A 21,258-nucleotide genomic window follows, 5' to 3' on the forward strand; every position below is an offset into this window, starting at 1 on the left:
CAAAACTGTCTGGGATGCAAGTGCTATAGTCATAAGCTATTCAGCATGATATTTGAAACAACACTTCAGAGAATATTGACGTGATTTTCTTCAAATGGAGTATGCATGATTTAGCGTGTAAACCACACTGACCAGAAATTACCTTTCATAAAAAAAAGACAATGTATGACTGAATGTATATTCCTGTACTTTCACCAAGGAACATGTCCCTTTTATAGAAACGTGTGTGCCTTTCGAACTTATGCCTGCTTGAATGAAAGTGATAATTGATGCACATGTCCATTCTTTGCTTTGTTGGAGAAATCCACTTGTTACATTTAGAGATTTTGTAGAAAACGCTTCAGTGACTGTGAGATAGACAAGGCTGAGATAGACAAGGCTGTAGTGTATGAAATCCATTTATATGTCTTCTGCTGCGCTTTTCTCTGAATATTTTAGCATGTTGCACTTGTCTGACTCGTTGCCCTGTCCAGATGACCACGCACACTGGCCATGTCTGTTCTCCTGTGTTATTTCAACTCATGTGAGTTTCCGTCAATGTAACCACCAGCATAATTCCATTAGCTCGGGCTGAAAAAACACCTGTTCTGTAATCATGTTTCATTCCACTTGACGTTTACTCAGATTTGGCATTGGTTGAAATACTGCTAATCCATTTTAAAATTTGAAATGCATCTATTCATTCACATATTTTTTATCTGGGGTGGTGAGTAGTGCATACCCGCTTTTGTCCTGAAAAGTTTTTAAATGACCATTGAAACTTAGTTGAAAATGAAGTGTGTACCCCTTCTTTTCTCAGTTGTGTGCTCCCCCATCCCCAACCCCACCCCCACCCCCACCCCCATCACCACCCCTTTTTCAAACAGCTGCATTTGTCCCTGAATCATCCACCCATTCATCTCTTCATTCATTCGTTTGGTCGGTGGGTTGGTCAGTCATTCATCCATCCATTCAAAATTTGGAAATTTCAGTTCTGATTTTCAAACTTCTCACACAACATTGTACCTAATGGGAGTGCAGTGTGATTAGCCCAGATTGCCTGGTTCAAATACTGCCCATCCATCCATCCATCCATCCATCCATCCATCCATTCTAAATTTGGAAATTTCAGTTTGATGTTCAAACTTGTCACACGGCAATACAAGGAGCACTTCAGTACGTACTGTGCCTAACATTGTGCATAATATGAGTGCAATGTGATTAGCCCAGATTGCCTGGTTCAAATACTGCGCATCCATCTATCCATCTATTCTAAATTTGGATATTTCAGTTTGATGTTCAAACTTCTCACATGACAATACAAGGAGTGCTTCAGTGACTAATGTACCTAAAATTGTACCTAATGGGAGTGCAGTATGATTAGCCCAGATTGTCTGTGTTCTTCCACCCCACCTGTGAGAACTCATTTATCTACTCATTACTTACAGTGGCACCTTACTCTGGTATGTGGCTGGAGGGGTCACTGAACGGTCAATGCTGGTCATATCGAGGACACAACAGTGTTAGCTGTGTTGACATAACATGTGCTGTGGACGCCCAGTGTCACAGCTGTAGGAGTTAATGTGAACCAAGCAATGCTATATTGTTGTGGGCCAAACTGAAAATAGGCTGAAAGGGTGGGGTTAGATACCTACTTTTCTGTATCCATGTGTGACAAGTTCTTTTGTATAGTCTGTGGAATAGAATGCGAATGATAGAAAACGTTTCATATTTCTTGGTTGTATCTGACCATTATTACACAATGCCATCTAGAAATTGGTCAAATGTTTGGGATCGCACATTGTTACTAATGTACATATATTTTACTGCTTGTCTGCTTGTGTGTCTCAGAATTTGACTGCATTGGTTGCTTGTGTGTCTGTGTTTGCATTGTCTGCTTGTGTGTCTGGTTGTCAGGATTGTCTGCTCGTGTGTCCCTTTTAGTTTGAGTCCTTTACAGGATTCGAACCCACTCCCTCAGTGTCTGCACCTACTCACCAGCACTCAAAGAACTAGAATCTGTACTTTACCAAAAAAGTGTAATCCCAAATAAAACATGTTACATTTGACCTCTTTCTAAATGGCACTGTGTAATCATAGCTTTCAGCCGTGGGAGCAATTGGCAATCTACATATATCAGAGGAATACACAAAGTCTGCAGTCAAGACGAGTATTTATCTGGCTTCCAGGTTTTTTTTAAGTCGTAGTGGCTGAGCAGGTTAGGCAGCTGACTTTGTGTGCTGGCGAATAGGTGCCTGAGGGTGTGGGTTCGAATCCCAGGTGGGACTCAACCCAAGAAGAACTAGAGTCAGTACTTTGCTCAGAAAGAGTAATCCCAAATATAACCAATGTTGTATCTGACGCATGTAGACAGTATATCTTATGGCACATGATACTAAGGCCTGACAGTTATTTAACAGCTCTAATTCACAGGGTTGTTAGGGGAGAATATATGACATTTCTGATGAATTGTGTTGGAATGATTTGCCATGGGTAATGTGTTAGGTGAACTTGTTATGTCATAGATGTCAAGATTAATGTGTTGTGTGTTTGATTGGATAATTATGGTTGCCCTTGAGGGACACAGATCTATTCAAATAGATTCTACAATCAAAACTGGATCAATGCTTTCCCTTCTCAGATGACATTTTGCAAAAGTGTTTTGACAGAGTCTTGAAAAAATTCATTAATGTTCTGACAAACCTTGATTTTTGTACTCATGCTGCTGTTTTGACAAGTGAGAGTGGTGTCTATTTTAGTGTACTGTTGTTGTTGATAGTATAAAGTCCAGTAAGTCATACACGATTTTGTTCCAAGACTCACTGACATGGGCTTTTCTTCTGACATCATGGCTTAAGTTCCATGTAAAATGATGATGAACCATGAAAAACTGTATATGGCTATGTTACCTGTTTGCACAAAGATTCAAGATGTAAGAATCTACAGCTTAAAGTAAGCCCAAGTGTTTATGTTGATTGTGTGACCACAATGACTGTCACAGGTTTTTTGTCATCATGGCCTGGGCATCAGTGTCCGCAAACATTGGTCTGTTTCTGTATAGATGATTTAAACAATTATTGTCTAAGACATTACGTAACTTTATTCTCTGTCCAACCACTTAAACACGGAAAGAGAATTATTTTTCAAGCTTTCCCACCGGCTTTAGTTGTGTACATAGGCAAAATTCTGCAGCTGGTGTAGAGACTCTTCTAAGTAAGTGGGAAATAATCGATTAGATTTGTCTTATCAGTTCTTGTGACACCTGAAATCACAATTTGATTACATGGAAGACATAGATATGGAAGACACAATGCTGCAGATACGGCAGCTACTTCCTGCTTGTAACTTCAGTGCCTGCAGCCTTGCTTGGTGCCTCTGCCATCTGCTGTTAGTACTGTTCAGGGCAAGATGATGATGCTGTATCTCTGTTTGACTGCATTTACAGATGGATCCAAGGATGGTGGTGCAGTTTCTTGTCATTGGATGAAGAACAATATCTTCCCAATGAGCCATTTTCCAGTTTTGCCGTTTAGAGTTATCTGCCCTCTGTGACACGTGACCGCGGGCATGACAACACGTAAACAACAGCTGTCAGGTTGACGTTCCGTTTGTTTTGTCGACAGACGATATTGTTTACCTTTGGCCTGCTATCATTATTTGAAGAAAATATCAAGTATGTTCTCGTCAAAGACTGTACCACAGTTGAACATGTATTTGAAAGATCGTGGTGTGACATTTACAGGCTACATTCGTCGCGAATTGATCACTTTGTGCGAGTGTGTTGCCAACTTGAATTTGCCCGTCTTGCATGATGTTTCCGATGTAAACTGCGCATCCCAAACATTATCACACCTGAACATTAATTCTGATCCCTTCCTTATACCCGGCTACTCTAACAATTTGTCACAATCCCCGGAAATTGGAACATATGACGTATTTAATTACTTGGTGTCGTTCAGGCCCGATTACGACAGAAGGAAGCTCCGTGCTTACAAATCTTTTCAAGACTATCGCTTGTATGCTGATGGGCATGTCAACAGTGTAGAGTATGTTGATGCTACTGACACCGTCGGAATTTTTAAAGCATCTGTGAAGCCAACACAACGGGACAAGACCTACTTAAAGTCCGAGTTCTACAACCTATGGATTGCTGTGGACAAAATGAATGTTGACATTAAGATAGCTTACTGTCAGTGCCCAGGAGGGTAAGTGATCTAACACTGGGAAGGTCTAAATCTCATAATGATCCTTAAAATTAAATGGATTGGCTGTTTTTGACTACATAGCATAAAACTTAAACAAGCTTAAATACCATTAAAGCCAAATTTCCCAACTGTCTTAAATTTGCAAAGAAACAACCAGTCCCAAACTCTTGGAAACAATGAGCATTTACATCCTTGTTTCAGTGGATCATAGCCAATATTTGTAAGTTCCTAATATTTCTGTATACGTAGTCAGAATACTGTGAAAGTAGTTATTGATGTTGCTCATGAAGATTACATATTCAATATTTGTTGAAGTAACCGTTATCCTGAAAAATAAAACCCTTTATGAATATTCTTTTCACATATTTCAGTTCTGATGGAGCCTGCAGACATATAGCAGCAACACTTTTTGATATTGAAGCTTTTGAGAAAAAGAGCATCACTGATGGCCCTTCCCTTTGGACCAAAAGACCAAGACCTCATGATGAGCCTGTGCCACTGGCTCACCTAAAAGTCAAGAAAATCAGGTACAAAAAGAAAAACGAGGATATATGGGGATTTTCAATACATTAGTCTGTAAGTGGTCAATAATATATAACATAATCTGGTTTTAAATAAATGACAAACAACAGGAAATAAATGGAAATATATTTAATGTTGCTATATGTATAACCAATCTGTACTGTGTTGCAGTTATGGACAAACGCTTGCTGACACAAGTAGTGACTATGGCCAGGATACTTTTGATCCTCGACCAATAAGTGACAGATCAAATCCATCACTTGAACAGGTGGCCAATTTTGCAGCCTCACTGCATCAGGTTAGAATGACTGAAATATTTCTATTTCAGTTTGCAACATGTGATATGTAGCTTAAACATGAAAATGTTAAGTATTCATATAAAAGTTTTTGGAAAAGGTGAAATCAGTGAAATTGCCTCCTTGTTCTGACATTTCTGAGGACATTATTGATAGACTGAAATATTGTCCTGATGACATTAGTTACATTGAACATGAAACAACAGGGCAGAGTGAGAATCCTACATGGTCAGTTATGAGAAAAGGCATGGTGACTAGTTCAAATTTTAAACGTGTTTGCACCAGGGCAGATGCTTTTGAAAAGAACAAAAACATTGACTGCTCAAAGTTAGTGAAATGTTTGCTCCATGACAGTCTTAGCACTGACATTAGCAATGTACCATCTGCTATTGTGTGGGGTAAGAAAAGGGAAAGCAAGGCCAAAGAAATGTACACACAGATTGAAAGAAGGAGACATACAAAATTATCTGTGAAAATAAAAGGTTTATTGATTGATAAGGAAAATCCTTTCCTTGGTACTTCAGTGGATGGTACAGTTGAATGTCAATGCAAAGAAAATCATCAAGACAAACTGTTAGAAATTAAATGTCCATGGGCTTTGCGAGACTGTGATCCTAAAAGTCCTGCACAAAATAGGGGGTGTTACCTGAAAGATGGTAATTGGCACCTTAAAGATGACAGTGATTATTATTATCAAATTCAAGGCCAATTAGGCATATATGGATTTCAGTCCTGTGATCTGGTCATTTACACAAGGAAAGGTATACATGTTATTAATGTACCTTTTCATGAACAATTCTTTAAGTCTATGATCAGAAAAATCAAATCTATTTATGTAAAACAATTGCTTCCTTCATTGCTGCAGACTTTAAACAAGTAAAATAGATGAAGACTTTTGTCAGCTCTGACTGAAACTTCCTGTTTACTGTATGAGGTACATGTATTTCTTTTGAATGAACCCAAAGTCTACTTAGCATGAACATTGTCCAAGTTACACAGTGAAGCTGCCACATTCACACACTGACAAAGAGAACCTTTCATTTTCAAAGGAATAACACCCTGTAATAGTTTATATTCTTTCAGCCTACCAATAGCTCTCTCAACATGTATTCTAGCACTTGCTATTCTCCTAGTTTTGGTAACTGCTACTGAACTGAGTTGTCTCCCATGAGAAAATGGTGGTATGTTGAGAGTTGCCTTCTTAAAGGCTAACAGATCTCTTATTAAAAAGCCTCTATCAGCCATGATGTCATCATGTTCAGAGAGTAAATCTAAGAAACCAGACTGCTGAACTATCTTCCTATCTGAAATGCTGCCTGACCATAATTTTGAAACAAAAGTAAATGAACCTTTAGGAGAGCAAGCAACCAAACACTTTAAGGTATTTCTATGTTTATAAGATGACCATGTTACTCTCTGGCTGGAAGGAATGCTTGGTTTTTGAAGTAGAAATTCTGTACAATCAATAACTGCTTTGGTATTTGGAAAATATTTAAAACATTTAGGAAGATTGTGTTTCACCTGTCTTGTGGAAGGCCACTTGATAAGAAAACATAATTCTTTGCACATCAGATTGATCCATGTGTTGAAAATTCTACTTATGTGGGAATTTGAAACACCAAATAAATCTGACAACTGCTCCACATCATTAGCTCGCCATAGACGCATCAGAGTGATGATGAATTCCTTATACAGAGAGAGCAGTCTTGAGGGGCCTCTGCTGGATTTTTGCTGCAATACAAAGTAGGAAATTGTTAACATTTACTCTGCTGTACCATTTACATTGTGAACTGATGTTGTCAGAAACTATTTTGGAAATAATGCACTGGTTGCCAGCTAAAATTCAGAGATGTATTAATTAGGAACATTCTTTATTATCAGTAGTATGTCTTTATGTTCTGACCATAATAAACTATTTCTGAAAATGTAACCAGTATGGAATGGTGTATATAGTATGTAAGATCCTTTGATATGTTCTGACATGACCACTAATGACAAACACACCCCATCCTGCTTTGTCTCACTTTGTCCTCTCCAGTAGGTCATCCTGGCAGCCTTGTCTTCCAGCCAGTTGAACACCAACATGAGCATGGCAATACTGAGCCCTGTTGTAAATGTGTAAAACTGATTATCTATCTTCATTGACTATGTGAAGTTGAATAATAAATTAAACATGAATGTTATATTTTGCTTACAGTGCAAAACCCCAAAGGATTTATCAGTATAATAATTAAGTTATTTCATTTATATATGCAGGTATTTTGTATGTATTTATGTTAATACACAACAACATGTAATATATTTCCCAGTGTAAAACTTGCTGCTTTTGTTGTTTTAGTGATGTTATCCATTGTTAATTTTTTTGTCAACATCTTGGGGTTCTGCAGCATATCATCTGTGTATGTGCTGATGTCATCAAAACACAGGTTTGTTTGTGTAGAGGCATCAGCAGTAGATTTGACAGTGCAGTAGGCATGATCACCAAGAGCTGTCATTGGACCAACAATGTCCATGCCCGTTTGAATTTCACCTGCTAAATAATTGAACATAATTAGACTGAACGAATATTAACATAGAGCATATACAAGTATGTACAATTATCACATAAAAAGGATTCAATCCAAAACAAGACAATGCATTAATTGTAAAGCAACATGCTAAAGTGAATGTTTTTAAACATGCATACATTTGGTAGGTAAGACATCATCCTCCACACTTCTCTTTTCGCATGGAGTGTCTGAAGTCACTCGATCAGCCTGTCTTTGACGAGGTGGTGGTCTGGGCTTCGAGGGCGTGGAGGTTACAGGGACTGGGTCGGGGAAATCCACAGTTGGTCCACGGCCACCTGACAGAATATTTATAAACCAGTTGTAGTTAACACGAGCACTGAAACAACCGTTTAAAAATTTGCATAGGTGCATTATTTTACAACATGTAACCACTTATATATCTGTGACTCAGGTTGTAGTTTTTTTCATTGTTCGAGAGATTAATGATTTGCATTGACGATACATGCTCAATTTTCACTTTCACCTGACGCAAACAAACACAGCAGAGTAGCATATTCACAAAAAAACTCACCTACGAAGTGTTTGGAACAAATGTACGTGTGCCTCGTGATGCTTTTCACATCAAATCCCTCTCGACCACAGACCCTCGTCCACCTCAAACATTTCTCCGGTTGACTCTTCGGTTTCGGAAAAGGAATAAAAAATACGTGTGCCACGTCATGGCGATCCTTGTACCTGTTATCAGACTTGCACAAGCCATAGCAACAGTGGTGGAAAGGCATCTTCAACTTCTCTCGGTGTACACGTCAGATAGTGGTCGGTGCACCGTCAAACACGTTACAAAATTTGACAGCCGTTTGTTTTGACCGTTTGCCCGCGGTCACGTGGTTTTGCAAAGGGACATCACTCTAAACGAACTTTTGTCGCGAAACTGGAAAATGGCTTGTTACCTGATAATAGCTTTATTTTTACAGAAGAAGCAAACGCAATACTAACAGCCTTTAAATATATTAATAGACATCCCAAATATAAACAATACATAATGTTTTCTCTCTCTCATGCCATCAGACTATTAGAAATCTATCTTGCAAGCATCAACTTTTATTAGAAATTATTGTATTGCATAATGATCTTGCTAAAATCTGTTCTCGTCACGATATGGCTGCAGTGTTGCCAATATCAAGCTGAATATTAACTCTCTCACTGTTTGGCTGCATTTTGTGTGTGTGTCTGTTTGTTTACATTGTCCTGACGTCTCTATTTGTTTACATTGTCCTGATGTCCCTGTTTGTTTACATTGTCCTGATGGGTCTGTATGTTATTGTTCTGTGGGACTTTTTTTCCCTGGCGCAACACGAATGGGGGACTATGCATTCAGCAACATCTGTACACATGTACATCCCTATTCTTAACACGATATCTCACAAACTGTTGTACCCAGTGTCTTCAAATATGGTAACAGCCTACTTTGGGGGATTATAGAGACAGTCCTGTTAACGTGATATCTCATGAACTGTTATACCCAATGTCTTCAAATTTGGCGACAGCCTACATCGGGGGTCTCAAACATCAGTTGATTTTGGTGGCCTTGGCCTTATCTTCTGGGTCACCCCAACTCTTCGACCCCTTTTCAACTTTGGTTAACGCAGTCAGTGTCTCATGTACTGTTATACCCAATGTCTTCAAATCTGGTGACAGCCTATATTGGGGGATTATACAGACACCAGGTGATATGGGTGACCTTAAACTTACTTTCAACGCAATATCTCATGAACTGTTATGCCCAATGTCTTCAAATTTGGTGATGGCCTGCATTGGGGAATTAGGTAGACAAGATCACCAGAACTCTTTGACCACTTTTCAAAGTCTTGGTTAACCTGATATCTCATGCACTGTTGTTGTTGTACCCAGTATCTTCAAATTTGTTCATAGCTTACCTTCAGGGATTACACCGGCATCAGTTGATTTGGGTGACCTTGATCTTATTTCAATGTGACCATGACACTTTTTTCACTTTCCAAAATTATGTTAATGTGATATGAAACATTGCAACCAAAGTCATCAATTTTGTCGACAGCCTACATCGGGTGATTATCCAGATACCAGTCATTTCTTACATATTGTGTGTGACCAAAAAGTAAGAAGTAGTGAATATGGTATTAGTATTTCATTCCATAGCGGTGGGGGACATTACAATGTTAGTGACAAACGCTTGTTCTGTGTTGGTATTGTCTGTAAATGTCTGCATGTGTTGTGTTTGTGTGCATTGTCTTGATGTGTCTTGTTTTTGCTTGTGTCTTCGTTTAACGGCATTGTGTGCTTGTGGGTAGGTGTTTGCATTGTCTGTATGTGTGTCTGACTGCATTGTCTGCTTGTGGGTAGGTGCCTGCGTTGTATCCTTGTGTATCTGTGTGTGACTGCATAATGCATTGGTTGCTTATGTGTCTCTGTTTGACTGCATAGTCTGCTTATGTGTCAGTGTTTGCATTGTCTGCTTGTGTATCTGTGTTTATCAGGATTATGTGCCTGTGTGTCTGTTTGACTGCACTTTTGTGTGCCTGAGTGCATAATGACTGCTTGTGTTTCTGTGTGCATTGTCTGCAAGTGTGTGTTTGTCAGGAATGTCTGTGTCTGTGTTTGACTGCATTGTCTGCTTGTGTGTCTGTGTATGTCATGATTGTCTGTCTGTGTTTCTGTGTTTGTCATGATTGTCTGTTTGTCCATGTGTGTCTTTCTGTGTTTTTTCTCTGTCTCAACATGAAGTGGGATCTGTCAAGAATTATTTCTCTTATACGTCAGTCACTAACTAACCAGTATCTTTGTATTGTGATAAATTTCTCAATCATTTAGTGATTTTTGTGTTGTCTGAAACGTTGCATGAGTAAAGATCATGCAACTGCATAATAATCACTTCCCAGGTGCTAGTCTCCTATATTCATCATGAGAAATTCAAGGCTTAAGCTTTTTAAAATCATGATAGAGTCTTTGGTATGGTATGGATGTCACCAGCTAGTTATTGCATAACAAATGTGAGCAGACGGTCATTTGATAAGAAGTCTGCAGTATGCCAGTTTTGATAACTACTGCATGAATATATACCATGGACAGTGTGTATTCACAACCATGATGTGATGAAACTTTCTGTTGGTCACCTATCATTATTGATTCGTGAACACAAGTTCAGAAGTCAAGGAAATAAGATAAGCAGCAAATGTTTTCAAAGATATGATATTCGAACAATTAAACTGTGTTGGATATTTCTGATGCTTTCTGGCACAGATAACATCTGTTAGTCACGACATCGTTCTTGAGTGATGATCTCCAGTTAGCAAAGTGAAGAACTGGAGTTAACATTAAAGTTTTTTCAGAAAGTCATGTATGACATTTACATGGAAACAGTAAAAGGTCAAATCTTCCCTCACACTTAAAAAATATCATTATTGAAGTTTCTTTAATTCAGATTTGGCCTTGTAGGTTTTATCTAGTTGTTTTGAAAATTATTTTGTTCTATGCATTTATGTCTCTGTGCCCTTTTAAACAAAATTTGAATTTTGACCTTTTTATTATTGAAATAGTCAAAGCTACCTTCCTCACATATATCGACTTACATGTACATTATGTCATGTTTACAGTTGCCATGATTTCAGATTATTAGCTGTTTCAAATTGTTAACGTTATATGTAAGGAATAGAAAACATTATATTTGCCAAATTATAGTGATACTGAGTTATGTACTTATTATGTCAGTAAAATCAGCAATTATAAATGAAATACTATATTTCACAGATATCATAACATCATAAGGCACAGATGACCTCATCCTGTCTAGCCAGATGTAAGAAAGAGTTTTATGGATATCAACTTCTTTGTTATGAGGAACACAACATTTCAGGGTACATCCTTTTACCTGATGAAGGAGGGAGGATATACTCTGAAACGTTGTGTTCCTTATGATAAAGAGGTTAACATCCATGGAACTCTCTTCCTTATGCATGTGACTTCCAAATGCCATTCAAACACCTCAGCCAGATGTAGTGTCATCGGGTCTAAGAGTACCAAGCTTCACAACCTGTTGGGAACTGGGCATCAATTTAAGACCATTTTTCATGTTGCCAAGAGGAGAGATTGACCCATAAAAACAACAACCGCTCCAGTAATTACCCAGTGTCATTGCCGGAGGGACAACCATTTGGTCAGATCAGTTTCTGGTCAAGGAAAATGCTTTGGTCTTCTTGTACAAGGTTACATCATGCTGATGGCACATTCACTCTGCAAGCAGGGACACGCAAATTATTTCTTATAGGTTTTCAGGACCTCTTTACCAAGTGCGGATACAAGTATGGATTGTGTGACCATATTTGGTGGTGCTGCTGCATATGGTATAATGGTTTAGCAGTCCCTCTGTATTTCCCAGAAGCAAAGGGAGTGAAACCAGAATGTCACATTTCCTCTTTGCCGGTAAATGGGGGCAGTGGGGAAGCCTACACTCACTCTACACGCTGAAGACCCAGGTTTGATCCCCCAAATGGGTACAGTGTGTAAAGCCTATTTCGGGTGTCACCTACCCTAGGCATAAAAAGTTAGGAGTCGTCATGATTCCCCCAGGTGTCATGAGAGGGAGTCATGGAAATGTTTTTGGAAGTCAATTTCAATTTGGAACTTTCATCAAGATATCAACTGTGTTTGTTCAATAATGCCAAAAAAAAGAACGTAAGGCAGGTCAGACATTTAATTAGCACTGAGCAGTTAACTGGCAAACATCCTAGTTCCAAATACCAGTCATCACACAGAAATCAGAGACTTCCATGATGCTGTTGGACTTTGCACTTTTTGTATATGAATACAGTATAAGGTCCTGGTGAGTTGACCTACTGTATCATGTACCCCAGAGCCTACTACATGTTCCAACTGTTTGAGATCTAAACTCAAGGCAGGCTAAGGGACAGCCATGATGACATTAAGCTGCAAGAACTGTATCACCCAAGTCAGCTAATCTAGTAGCCAACAGGTGTTATGAAAATGAGGTACAGCAGGTAATCCAAGTACCTGTCACCCATCACATTCTCTGCCTAATCTTGCCTACTATTTACCACATTTTGACATCAGGTAATTTTCTGTAAATCATGGTGACAACAGTAACGACTACAGTTCAGATATATCAAATTGAGATTGAATTCAGAGTTCTTGTGTTTTTTAGAGGCTGGTTTGAGAGATACATGTAGTGTTGGTGAAGTGTGATTGAGTTTTGTTTAGCTTTGAAGTATACAACATATATGTCCCGTTGTGTCACCTTAATAAGTACGGGGAGCCTGAGGTAAGGTGGGTGCAGATGTTTAGCACATTTGGTGAAATCAAGACACATAGGTATAGTGCTTACAAACCTCATGAGGAATTCAAACTCACGATACCAAGGACAACATCTTTGATGGCTGGGCCACCTTGAAATTATCAAAGAATGGAAGCTGACAAGGCATGCCTGTAAAAGAAAGTGCAAATGAAACTTCACAATGTACATCTTGTACAAATAAACATGGCAAAGAATGTTCTCTCTTCCCAGTCTCAGACTCTGCTTGTTTGACTTGGAATGATGAACTTCATGACTGTAAGAGGCAAGAAAGATGATTAATTAATTAAAATTCAGTCACACTGACTCAACTGCCTATCAGTCTTTCACATCAATCTACTGTAAATCAATGTCATACTTGCTGAAATTAGCAGTAATCTAAATTGACCTGTCAGTTACGCTTGATAGACAATCAGGATATAATACTCAGATCTGTTCCCAACTATGAGTGATTTCGTTTATCTGAATATTTACTATCCACTGCTTATTTATACATCGGAAGAAAGCTTTTGTCAACAAAAACGTATTTGATATCAAGATGTTCACTGATTGTTTGAACACATAACATATCCTGGTCACCTCTCTGTAAGTCAAGTGTGTGGCCTTGGTCGAAGTAAGTATGGTCCATGCATTATTGATGATGGGATGAGAGACATTGTTATAATCCTCTTGTATTTGAGAGCAAGTTATGCAGATACATGCAGGGCATGCAGTTGTCATAGATTCATTGAGAGTGTGGAGAGAAATGTACATACAATTATAGACTAACAGTTGGTCTCTGAAATGAACATATTTTACTGAAAAAACGTTCATAGTGAAAAAAAATAATATAATAAAACGGAGCCCTGAGACTTTCTTCATTTTCAGCCTGAAGCTATGGAAATCTAGACTTGCCACATTTTCTAGACTTGTGTGGGCTTTCTTGGATATTTATACTTCAGGGTCTGTACGACAGACTAATACAATTACACTTTGTGTGGATTATGAAGGTGGTAAAATGTTCACACACATGCACATGCATGCACACACACACACTCAGAGAGAGACACAGAGAGAGAGACAGACAGAGAGAGAAAGACAGACAGAGAGAGATTTTCTGAAGTGTACGATCCAAAACCCACGCTTCAAACAGTTCAAAATTAACACTGAGGTGTTTTGTAAGATAAATATGTTGTTCACTGCTCCCTCAGGAACCATGTTTTGAGGCACCCTTGATGATAGTTTATGTTCCTCGTACCCATGACCACCAAACAACTTATTATTTATTTATGTATGTATATAAGATGAAATTGTCAAATTATCCTGCAGTTCAAATATATGTCATAACTGGAGCTAACTGGAACTGATGTTTTTTCTTAGATGTAATGTCCACATAGTCTAGTCTGACAGTATTCCTCCCACCCTGGTGCCCCCACATTGGAATAAACAGATACACCTCAAAGACCCACTTGCACTAAGCAGTCTTGGTGGCACAGGGGCTGTGGGGTAGCCTAGAGGTTAAAGTGTTCACTTTTCATGATGAAGATCTGAGTTTGAATCCCCCTTGGGTACTATATGTAAAGACCATTTTGGGTGTCCCCTGCACTGGTATTGCTGGATATTGCTGAATGTAATGTAGAACCAAACTCTCTTGCATTATCACAACCCCTGTCTTGTCATTGGAATTCTGAGTGAGAACTGATCACAGCCACTTAAGGTTCATTTGATTGCATGTGTTCATGCTCTAACAAAAATGTTCATCTGTCCTCCTTCATTTAGTTTGCCATGCCATAATGAAACTGGAATACTTGGTTCAAAGCAATGCCACATTGTGTCAAATAATGCCATTAGCTCTACAGTGGTGAGTCACTTTGACATGCCAGAAACTGAGGACTGTTCAAATTCACGTTATGCATGTTATGCATGTTTCCAGTGGTTGTTTCTAAATTTGTTTGGGTCATACTGAGGCTGTTTTGAATCATCAAAGTGATGGTGAAGACATGCCTGATTGCAGCTTTTCTCATGCATCCTATTTGGGGTTGTGCGTTAGCTTAATGCTTAAAGCGTCAGATTGTCATGCTGAAGGCCTGGACACAATCTACTCGGGTACAATGTGTAAAGCCCATTTCTTCACTCTGGAATATAGCTGCAACAATTTGGTTTGATTCATGACCCATGAAGGTCCCGGGGTAGAATAGGCCTTCAGCAACCCATGCTTGCCATAAAAGACGCCTGTGCTTGTCATAAGAGGCGACTAATGGGATCGGGTGGTCAGGCTCGCTGACTTGGTTGACACATGTCATTGGTTCCTAATTGCGCAGATCGATGTTCATGTTGTTGATCACTGGATTGTCTGGTCCAGACTCGTTTATTTACAGACCACCGCCAGTGATACAGCTGGGATATTGCTGAGTGCAGCGTAAAACTAAACTCCCTCATTCAATCACTGGTTTGCTTCATCGAAAATTGTATGGTGACACCTTAGTTTAGGTTTTTAACCATTATCTGACAATTAGGATTTGATGTTTGAATAGCTATTTCAATCATTGCCACACAGCCAGAAAAACATGTTGACTCCAACTCAAGCACTAACGAGTACTGAAGTAAAGAAAATGTGACTGGTTTACAAGTTAATTATCCAATGAGAATTGATGTTAGTTAGACATCACCAAGTTGACAATGGATTTTATGCTAAAAAAGCCAACTCTGAGAGTTAAATGAAATCTGATGTTTTCACTTGTGTGAAAAATCAAATTGAAAATGATCAAATCGAGGGTCCAATATTGGAAATCGAATCGAGGCAAGATCTGTATGAATCATCCCAGTCTTAATACGTAGCCCAACGTGACCAGCAAAAGAGAGATGAGTGGACAGTATTGCGTAGATCGATGTCCATGTTGTTGATCACTGGATTGTCTGGTCCGCATTTGATTATTTACAGGCCACTGTCACATAGCAGAAATATTGTCGAGTGTGGCATAAAATTAAACTCAGTCACGTGCTACCATTCACACTGTCAGATCTCAAGAACTCCACCTGCTTATTGACTAGCGGCCATACCAGAATCATCTTAAAGATTGATGATACTGTTTCATGCAAACAGAATATAGGTCATCACGGTTGTGGAAAGAGAAGGTGATGAGGAATTGCTGTCAAATTCAAATGGAACTGGCTGATCATGGACGGATGGCACGCTTGTCCATGCTAATATGCATTGATTTATCGGCAATGCATACAGCTGGACTTTCAATTGGACAACAAACTCACATACCATAGAACACAATGCAAGTCAATACAATCCAAAATGGGTGCCACATGATGTAGGTATTCATTCATTTCTGGAGAGTCTTCCTACCAGGATCAGGCCATGTGCATGTCGTGAACATTCACATCCACATTACAGTTACATTATAATCCCACGGGGGGCCATTACTGCATTATACATATTGGCTGTGGCTATTCCTGACCCTTGTAAACTCACCAGCTTGGGGACTGTTACTGCTTATTTTGGAGCTGTAACATGGATTATATTTTGTTACATTATGAACAGTCCTAAAGATAGTTTGTGGCCACAGGATTTATACAGGGGAAAGATTTGCAAGATGATGATGGTTATTGTGATGATGTTGATGATGATGATGATGATGATGATGACGATGATGATGCCACACAATATCATGATGAGTAAGATAAGATTGGCTTGTTGATGATGATAATGATGATGAAATTTCTCCTTCACTTGACTATACACAAGCCAAACACATTGGACATAATCATAACTAGTAGACATATTCATGAAGAATATTTTGCCATGGCAGGGCATATTAGTGACTTTGTCTTCTTGTTTTGTTTAACCTGGATGTGGTTTATAGAAGTAGTCTAAGCCTTATGTTCAATATCACAATTAGACCATCTGCGTAGCAGCTTGTTGTTCTTGTGGCACTGTACAAATGGCGTATTTGTGTACCTATTGATTAACTATGGCCTTGGAGAGTACACTGTTTGGGAATAGTGGGGATGTAGTTAATCCATGCCTCCTTTAGATCTGTCAGTTTCCTTTGCTTTCTTTTTTCTTAGTCTTGGTTAATTTGTTCCGAGTTCAAACTCGGTGATGGTATCCAGGCCTTTGTGTGAAATAGACTCTGGCCTGTTAGCATGTTGCTAGCAAGAATTCAGTCGGGCCAGTAAACTGCCAGTCACTTGGCCTGAGTTGCTGGTGAATTTCCAAGGGGCCATTTTGTAAATATATCACTCACTAGGACATGTAAAGTTAAAGAACTCTTTTCAATCATGCAAAATTATGATAAAAATATTCTCTTTAGCAGTTTTCTGATGTAACCAGTCCCTACATTCCATGTTTTGGCAAGTGAGTTATTTTGTGAATTATCACTAATCGTAGATTTAGATTTGAATTGGGTAAAAAAACATTCTTTTTCTTTTCAGAAGAGCTGAAATGCAACAGGTATTAGCATTGGGTTCAGTGGTGTGCATGTTCAGCATCATGGAATTATTGAGCTGTCTTGTATTTCTTGCGATTACTGGAGAGGTAGTTTGAGGTTATTCTTTTCCATCTTTATAGCATGCTGGACTTTACCCTTACACATGAGGGGACGATATGGTACGTTAGTGGTTCAAGTATTCACTTGTCATGCAGAATACCCATGTTCCAGTCCTCATATGGGTACAATGGGTGAAGCCAATTGTGTTGTCCCAATTGGCATGATATTATTGACTTGTTGCTGTCATCAGCATTTGAAATACCTACCTGCCTACCTGATGGGTTATTTTCAGCGTGGACTGGCAGATTCTCAAATTCACTTGCCGTACGGTCAGGTTAAAGTTTAAGCATGTATCTATGAAGAAATTTTGTGAACACTACTGTACTACAACTTGTGTGACAACAGTGATGTATGTTGTGAAAAAATGTGCACAAACAATCCAAATGAAAATATGGCTGGTTCATGTGAATGTCATACATTTTATGATAGGCTGAAATTGTGCTCTGCTTTTAAGAAACATGATTTCCATTGAAATTTGACATGCCAGCTTTTGAAAAACAGTGATCATGTATTTCACTGAAAAGTATTTTTATTCAACAGAGTTAATAAATGGCTGACCTAAATGCACCATGATGTTTGTTCAATTTGCCTGCATCAATAACGACAGCAAGGGACACCTGTTTCCACTACAGATGTGCTAATTGAGGACTGGCATTTTTTTCTTTTTTTTTTTTTTCATCAGGGTATCAGGGTTCCCTTTCAGAGCAGAATAAAAATCTATATTAGTACTTCACTAACTTAACATTGTGTTTACATGACATGGTCACGATATATTGACCTCCATATGTTCAGAATTACCATGGAAACTCTTCCTAGCCAGAACTTTAATATTAGCGGTGATAATTGAGGGAGTAACAACTACTGTGATAGTCTGCTGCAATATACTAATGTGACCAACTATTTCTTTACTAATGCAATGTTCTTTTTTCTCTTTTAGTTGTGCCATTTGAAATCATATGAATATATAGTTTATATGAAACAAAAACAAGTTGAAGTAGTTTCAGTCTCTTTTAATAACTGACAAAATACTTCAAACCTAGATGAAGTAAACATTTCAAATATAAATTCAATGAGGCCTCTTACTGAAGAAATAAACTTACTTAAACTCAATGAAGCAGGAGTGGATAACTCTAAATCAAGGTGAACTAATCGAGTGGTTTTTGTATTTATCAGTGGAATTGTTCATGAGATAACATGGTGAAGTGTAGTAGGCAGTTACTAAACTATCGATAGTCACACATGCCATCAATAGCTTTTTCGTTTCTGCCATTGATTAATTGCTCAACAATTGCCATACAGTCATCCCTCGCCATAACGCAGGTCTTGGGGTCCATGGATAGTAACTATTACATAATGTGGAGCAAAGGTCAAGTAAAATTGTATTTTCCAAGGACATAACAAAACTGCTATTTCGTGTATTGTGCTCAGTCAAAAATATATCGTATCGTAAAGTTGAAAATAAACAAAACTTGAAAATGAAAACATACACATACATGAATGCGAAACTTGCAATCAAAAATCACTAGAGATGATAATTTAATTGTTGCTTCTGTTGGAAATAGCGATCAGGTGTGCACAGATGTTTTGGTCCGATGTACCGGTGATTCAGTCAAAAACGATACGATAATATTACATCAAAGAATTTCGGTTCCATAATCAGAATATTTTATATATTAAGCAGTTGTTGTAACAGATATAATATATTTTGCTATTGGATTAGTATATAATGCATGTTTTCTGCAAACATATTTAGCATGACAATGAACACAGGCTGTTACCTGTCTGGATACATTTTACGTTGGAGACAGTCTGACAAGTCACCACTGACTTCCCGTGGTACTTGCAACTTTGATTGTAAAAAGCAAAATGTTGACCATTTAATTGTTAAAAATTACTTCAATGAGTCAGTAACTTTGGTCTCTGAGTCCATTGATTATGAACGAGACTGTAATCTGTTCGTGATTGCTAAGAGTGTGAAGCCATTGGTAGGCGGGAAAAACGGACCCTCACGAATGTGGTAAGCGGAAGTTGTTGTTTCCCTTGTTTCTGTCAACAGTTTTAATGAATAAAAATGTGACTGAATTTAATCAAATAAAATGTGTTTTCTGACACCATACGTTCTCAGATGACAGTTTACCCGCTATAGCATGGTGTGTTGCACACAGCAAACATTGTAAGCACTCGACTGATGGCATGTCTTATCTTTTAACTAAGTTACTACGCTATTTCGCTGTTGGTATGATTATTATTGAGCAAACCCTGCATGTTTCAAGCATCTGAAAAACAATGGATGTGTACAAGAAACACTGCAACAGCGGATTTATTCATGAGCTATTTTCAATATCATGAAGCGATGTGATCGCAGTTCGACTTTTTTTTATTCGAACCACAGATTATCCGCAGTATCGCAAAGCATGCGATGACTGTACTTCGATAGTTTGATGCTTCAGTGTAAGCCCTATTTAATATCATTCAAGATTCCTCTGTTCATTTATCCAATTTCACTTCAACAAGATCTGGGTTAACAACTCATGATTGTGATAGAAGTGACTAACGGCATAGAGTGATCAGCAGTGTATTAATTAACATTGAAATGTCAGTGGCTCAGTTCACAATCAGCTAGCATTTGGCCAGCACACCAGTAGCTATTTCAATTGCAGACCTCCTCCTTTGTCATCATATCCTATTGCATACTTGGATATTCATGATGTTGATCACTGGATTGTCTGGTTCGATAATCAATAGGCTGCAACTTTCATTAAGCTGTAATGTGCTGAGTGTGTTGTTGAGCAACAAACCAAAGTTTCACTTCTGCTCAGTCCAGAGCATTAACTTTCGTACTCCAAAAGAAGACCATTTTTGTATATGACACATGGAATGGGAAAGGGTTTGGCGGACAGCATTCTTTTTCAGAGTCTTTAGAATGTTACATCTTGAAAACTGAATTAGGCTAGACCGATTTTGTTTCTTGTTTTACACATTTTTTGTCCACAGAAAGCCGAAAAGCAAGAGGGGGGAAAAAATAGAAACTAAATCACCAGTTGGAGTAATATTCTTTCTAAATGCTAAAATTATGTTACTTTTGGCAATATATGAAGTATAAATGGAGCAAAGTACAATCTAAAAAGTATTTTCATGTAAGTTCACAATTTTGGCTAATAATTACCGTAGTATTTTATTTTTTGAGTGGGAAAAATTAATTTATATTATTTTTTCTTAATCTTTAAAAAATAAAACTGGCAGATCCGTAAAGCAAGCAATAAAACTGATTAGGCCTTATTGTGAAAGAAAATTCTCAGTACATGTTATACATAACATACAAAACAAGTTTGGATTATATGTAACATACAAAAGAAGTTTGGATTGGGAGACTTAGGAAAAGTAGGTGAATTTTGGGGGAAATATTTCAGTGATCTGTTGTCCCTCAGGACTCCGCAGTCCAGATTCGACAGAAATTTGATTCAGATATTTCCAGCAGAGAAATTTGTTGTTGGTTACTCTACCACAGTCTCTACTGGTCTCCCTTGGTCTCCTTTAAATTTATATATGTTAGTTTGTTATTATCAAAATTATATATATTCAGAGACTAAGCATGAGTCTAGTCTTTTGTATGTAACATACATAGTGCTTTTATAGTTCTAGCTGACTAATGTAAAACCATGCTACAGTTAAGCATGATATCCCTCTCAGACACATTATGCTAACTCCAAGCTGACCAGTTCTTGAACTCATTAATGCTGAGTACCAGGTAGGGACCAACGAGCACCATATGTTAACATTTTTGGGTATGACTTAGCCAGGGATCAAACCTGCAACCTTCCGCTCTCCAGGCAGACCCTCTAACCACTACACCACAGAGGCAGT

At 38.3% G+C, this 21,258-nt stretch overlaps 2 protein-coding genes across 2 annotated transcripts in view; one reads left to right on the forward strand and one right to left on the reverse strand.

The window, feature by feature from the left end:
• Positions 1–21,258, forward strand: part of LOC137274208 (gem-associated protein 5-like) — a 183,713-nt gene that overhangs the window by 64,069 nt on the left and 98,386 nt on the right. The window lies entirely within an intron of this gene.
• On the reverse strand, positions 5,969–8,175 carry LOC137274608 (uncharacterized). The gene is made up of 4 exons (XM_067807888.1): positions 8,157–8,175; positions 7,689–7,847; positions 7,007–7,107; positions 5,969–6,733 (listed from the first exon to the last, which is right to left on the reverse strand). Exons 1-4 carry the CDS (start codon positions 8,173–8,175, stop codon positions 5,969–5,971), a joined length of 1,044 nt encoding a protein of 347 aa, XP_067663989.1.

The sequence above is a fragment of the Haliotis asinina genome, chromosome 2 (assembly GCF_037392515.1).
Source record: "Haliotis asinina isolate JCU_RB_2024 chromosome 2, JCU_Hal_asi_v2, whole genome shotgun sequence".
NCBI classification, from domain to species: domain Eukaryota; kingdom Metazoa; phylum Mollusca; class Gastropoda; order Lepetellida; family Haliotidae; genus Haliotis; species Haliotis asinina.

Bases quoted from the DNA above. Each gene is read 5' to 3' on its own strand.
- LOC137274608 (XM_067807888.1), bottom strand. The intron at 7,108-7,688 runs GTATGCATGTTT...CATTTACAACAG, and splicing joins TGATGTCTTACCTACCAAAT to GGCTCAGTATTGCCATGCTC. The intron at 6,734-7,006 runs GTGTGTTTGTCA...TTTGTATTGCAG, and splicing joins GTGAGACAAAGCAGGATGGG to CAAAAATCCAGCAGAGGCCC.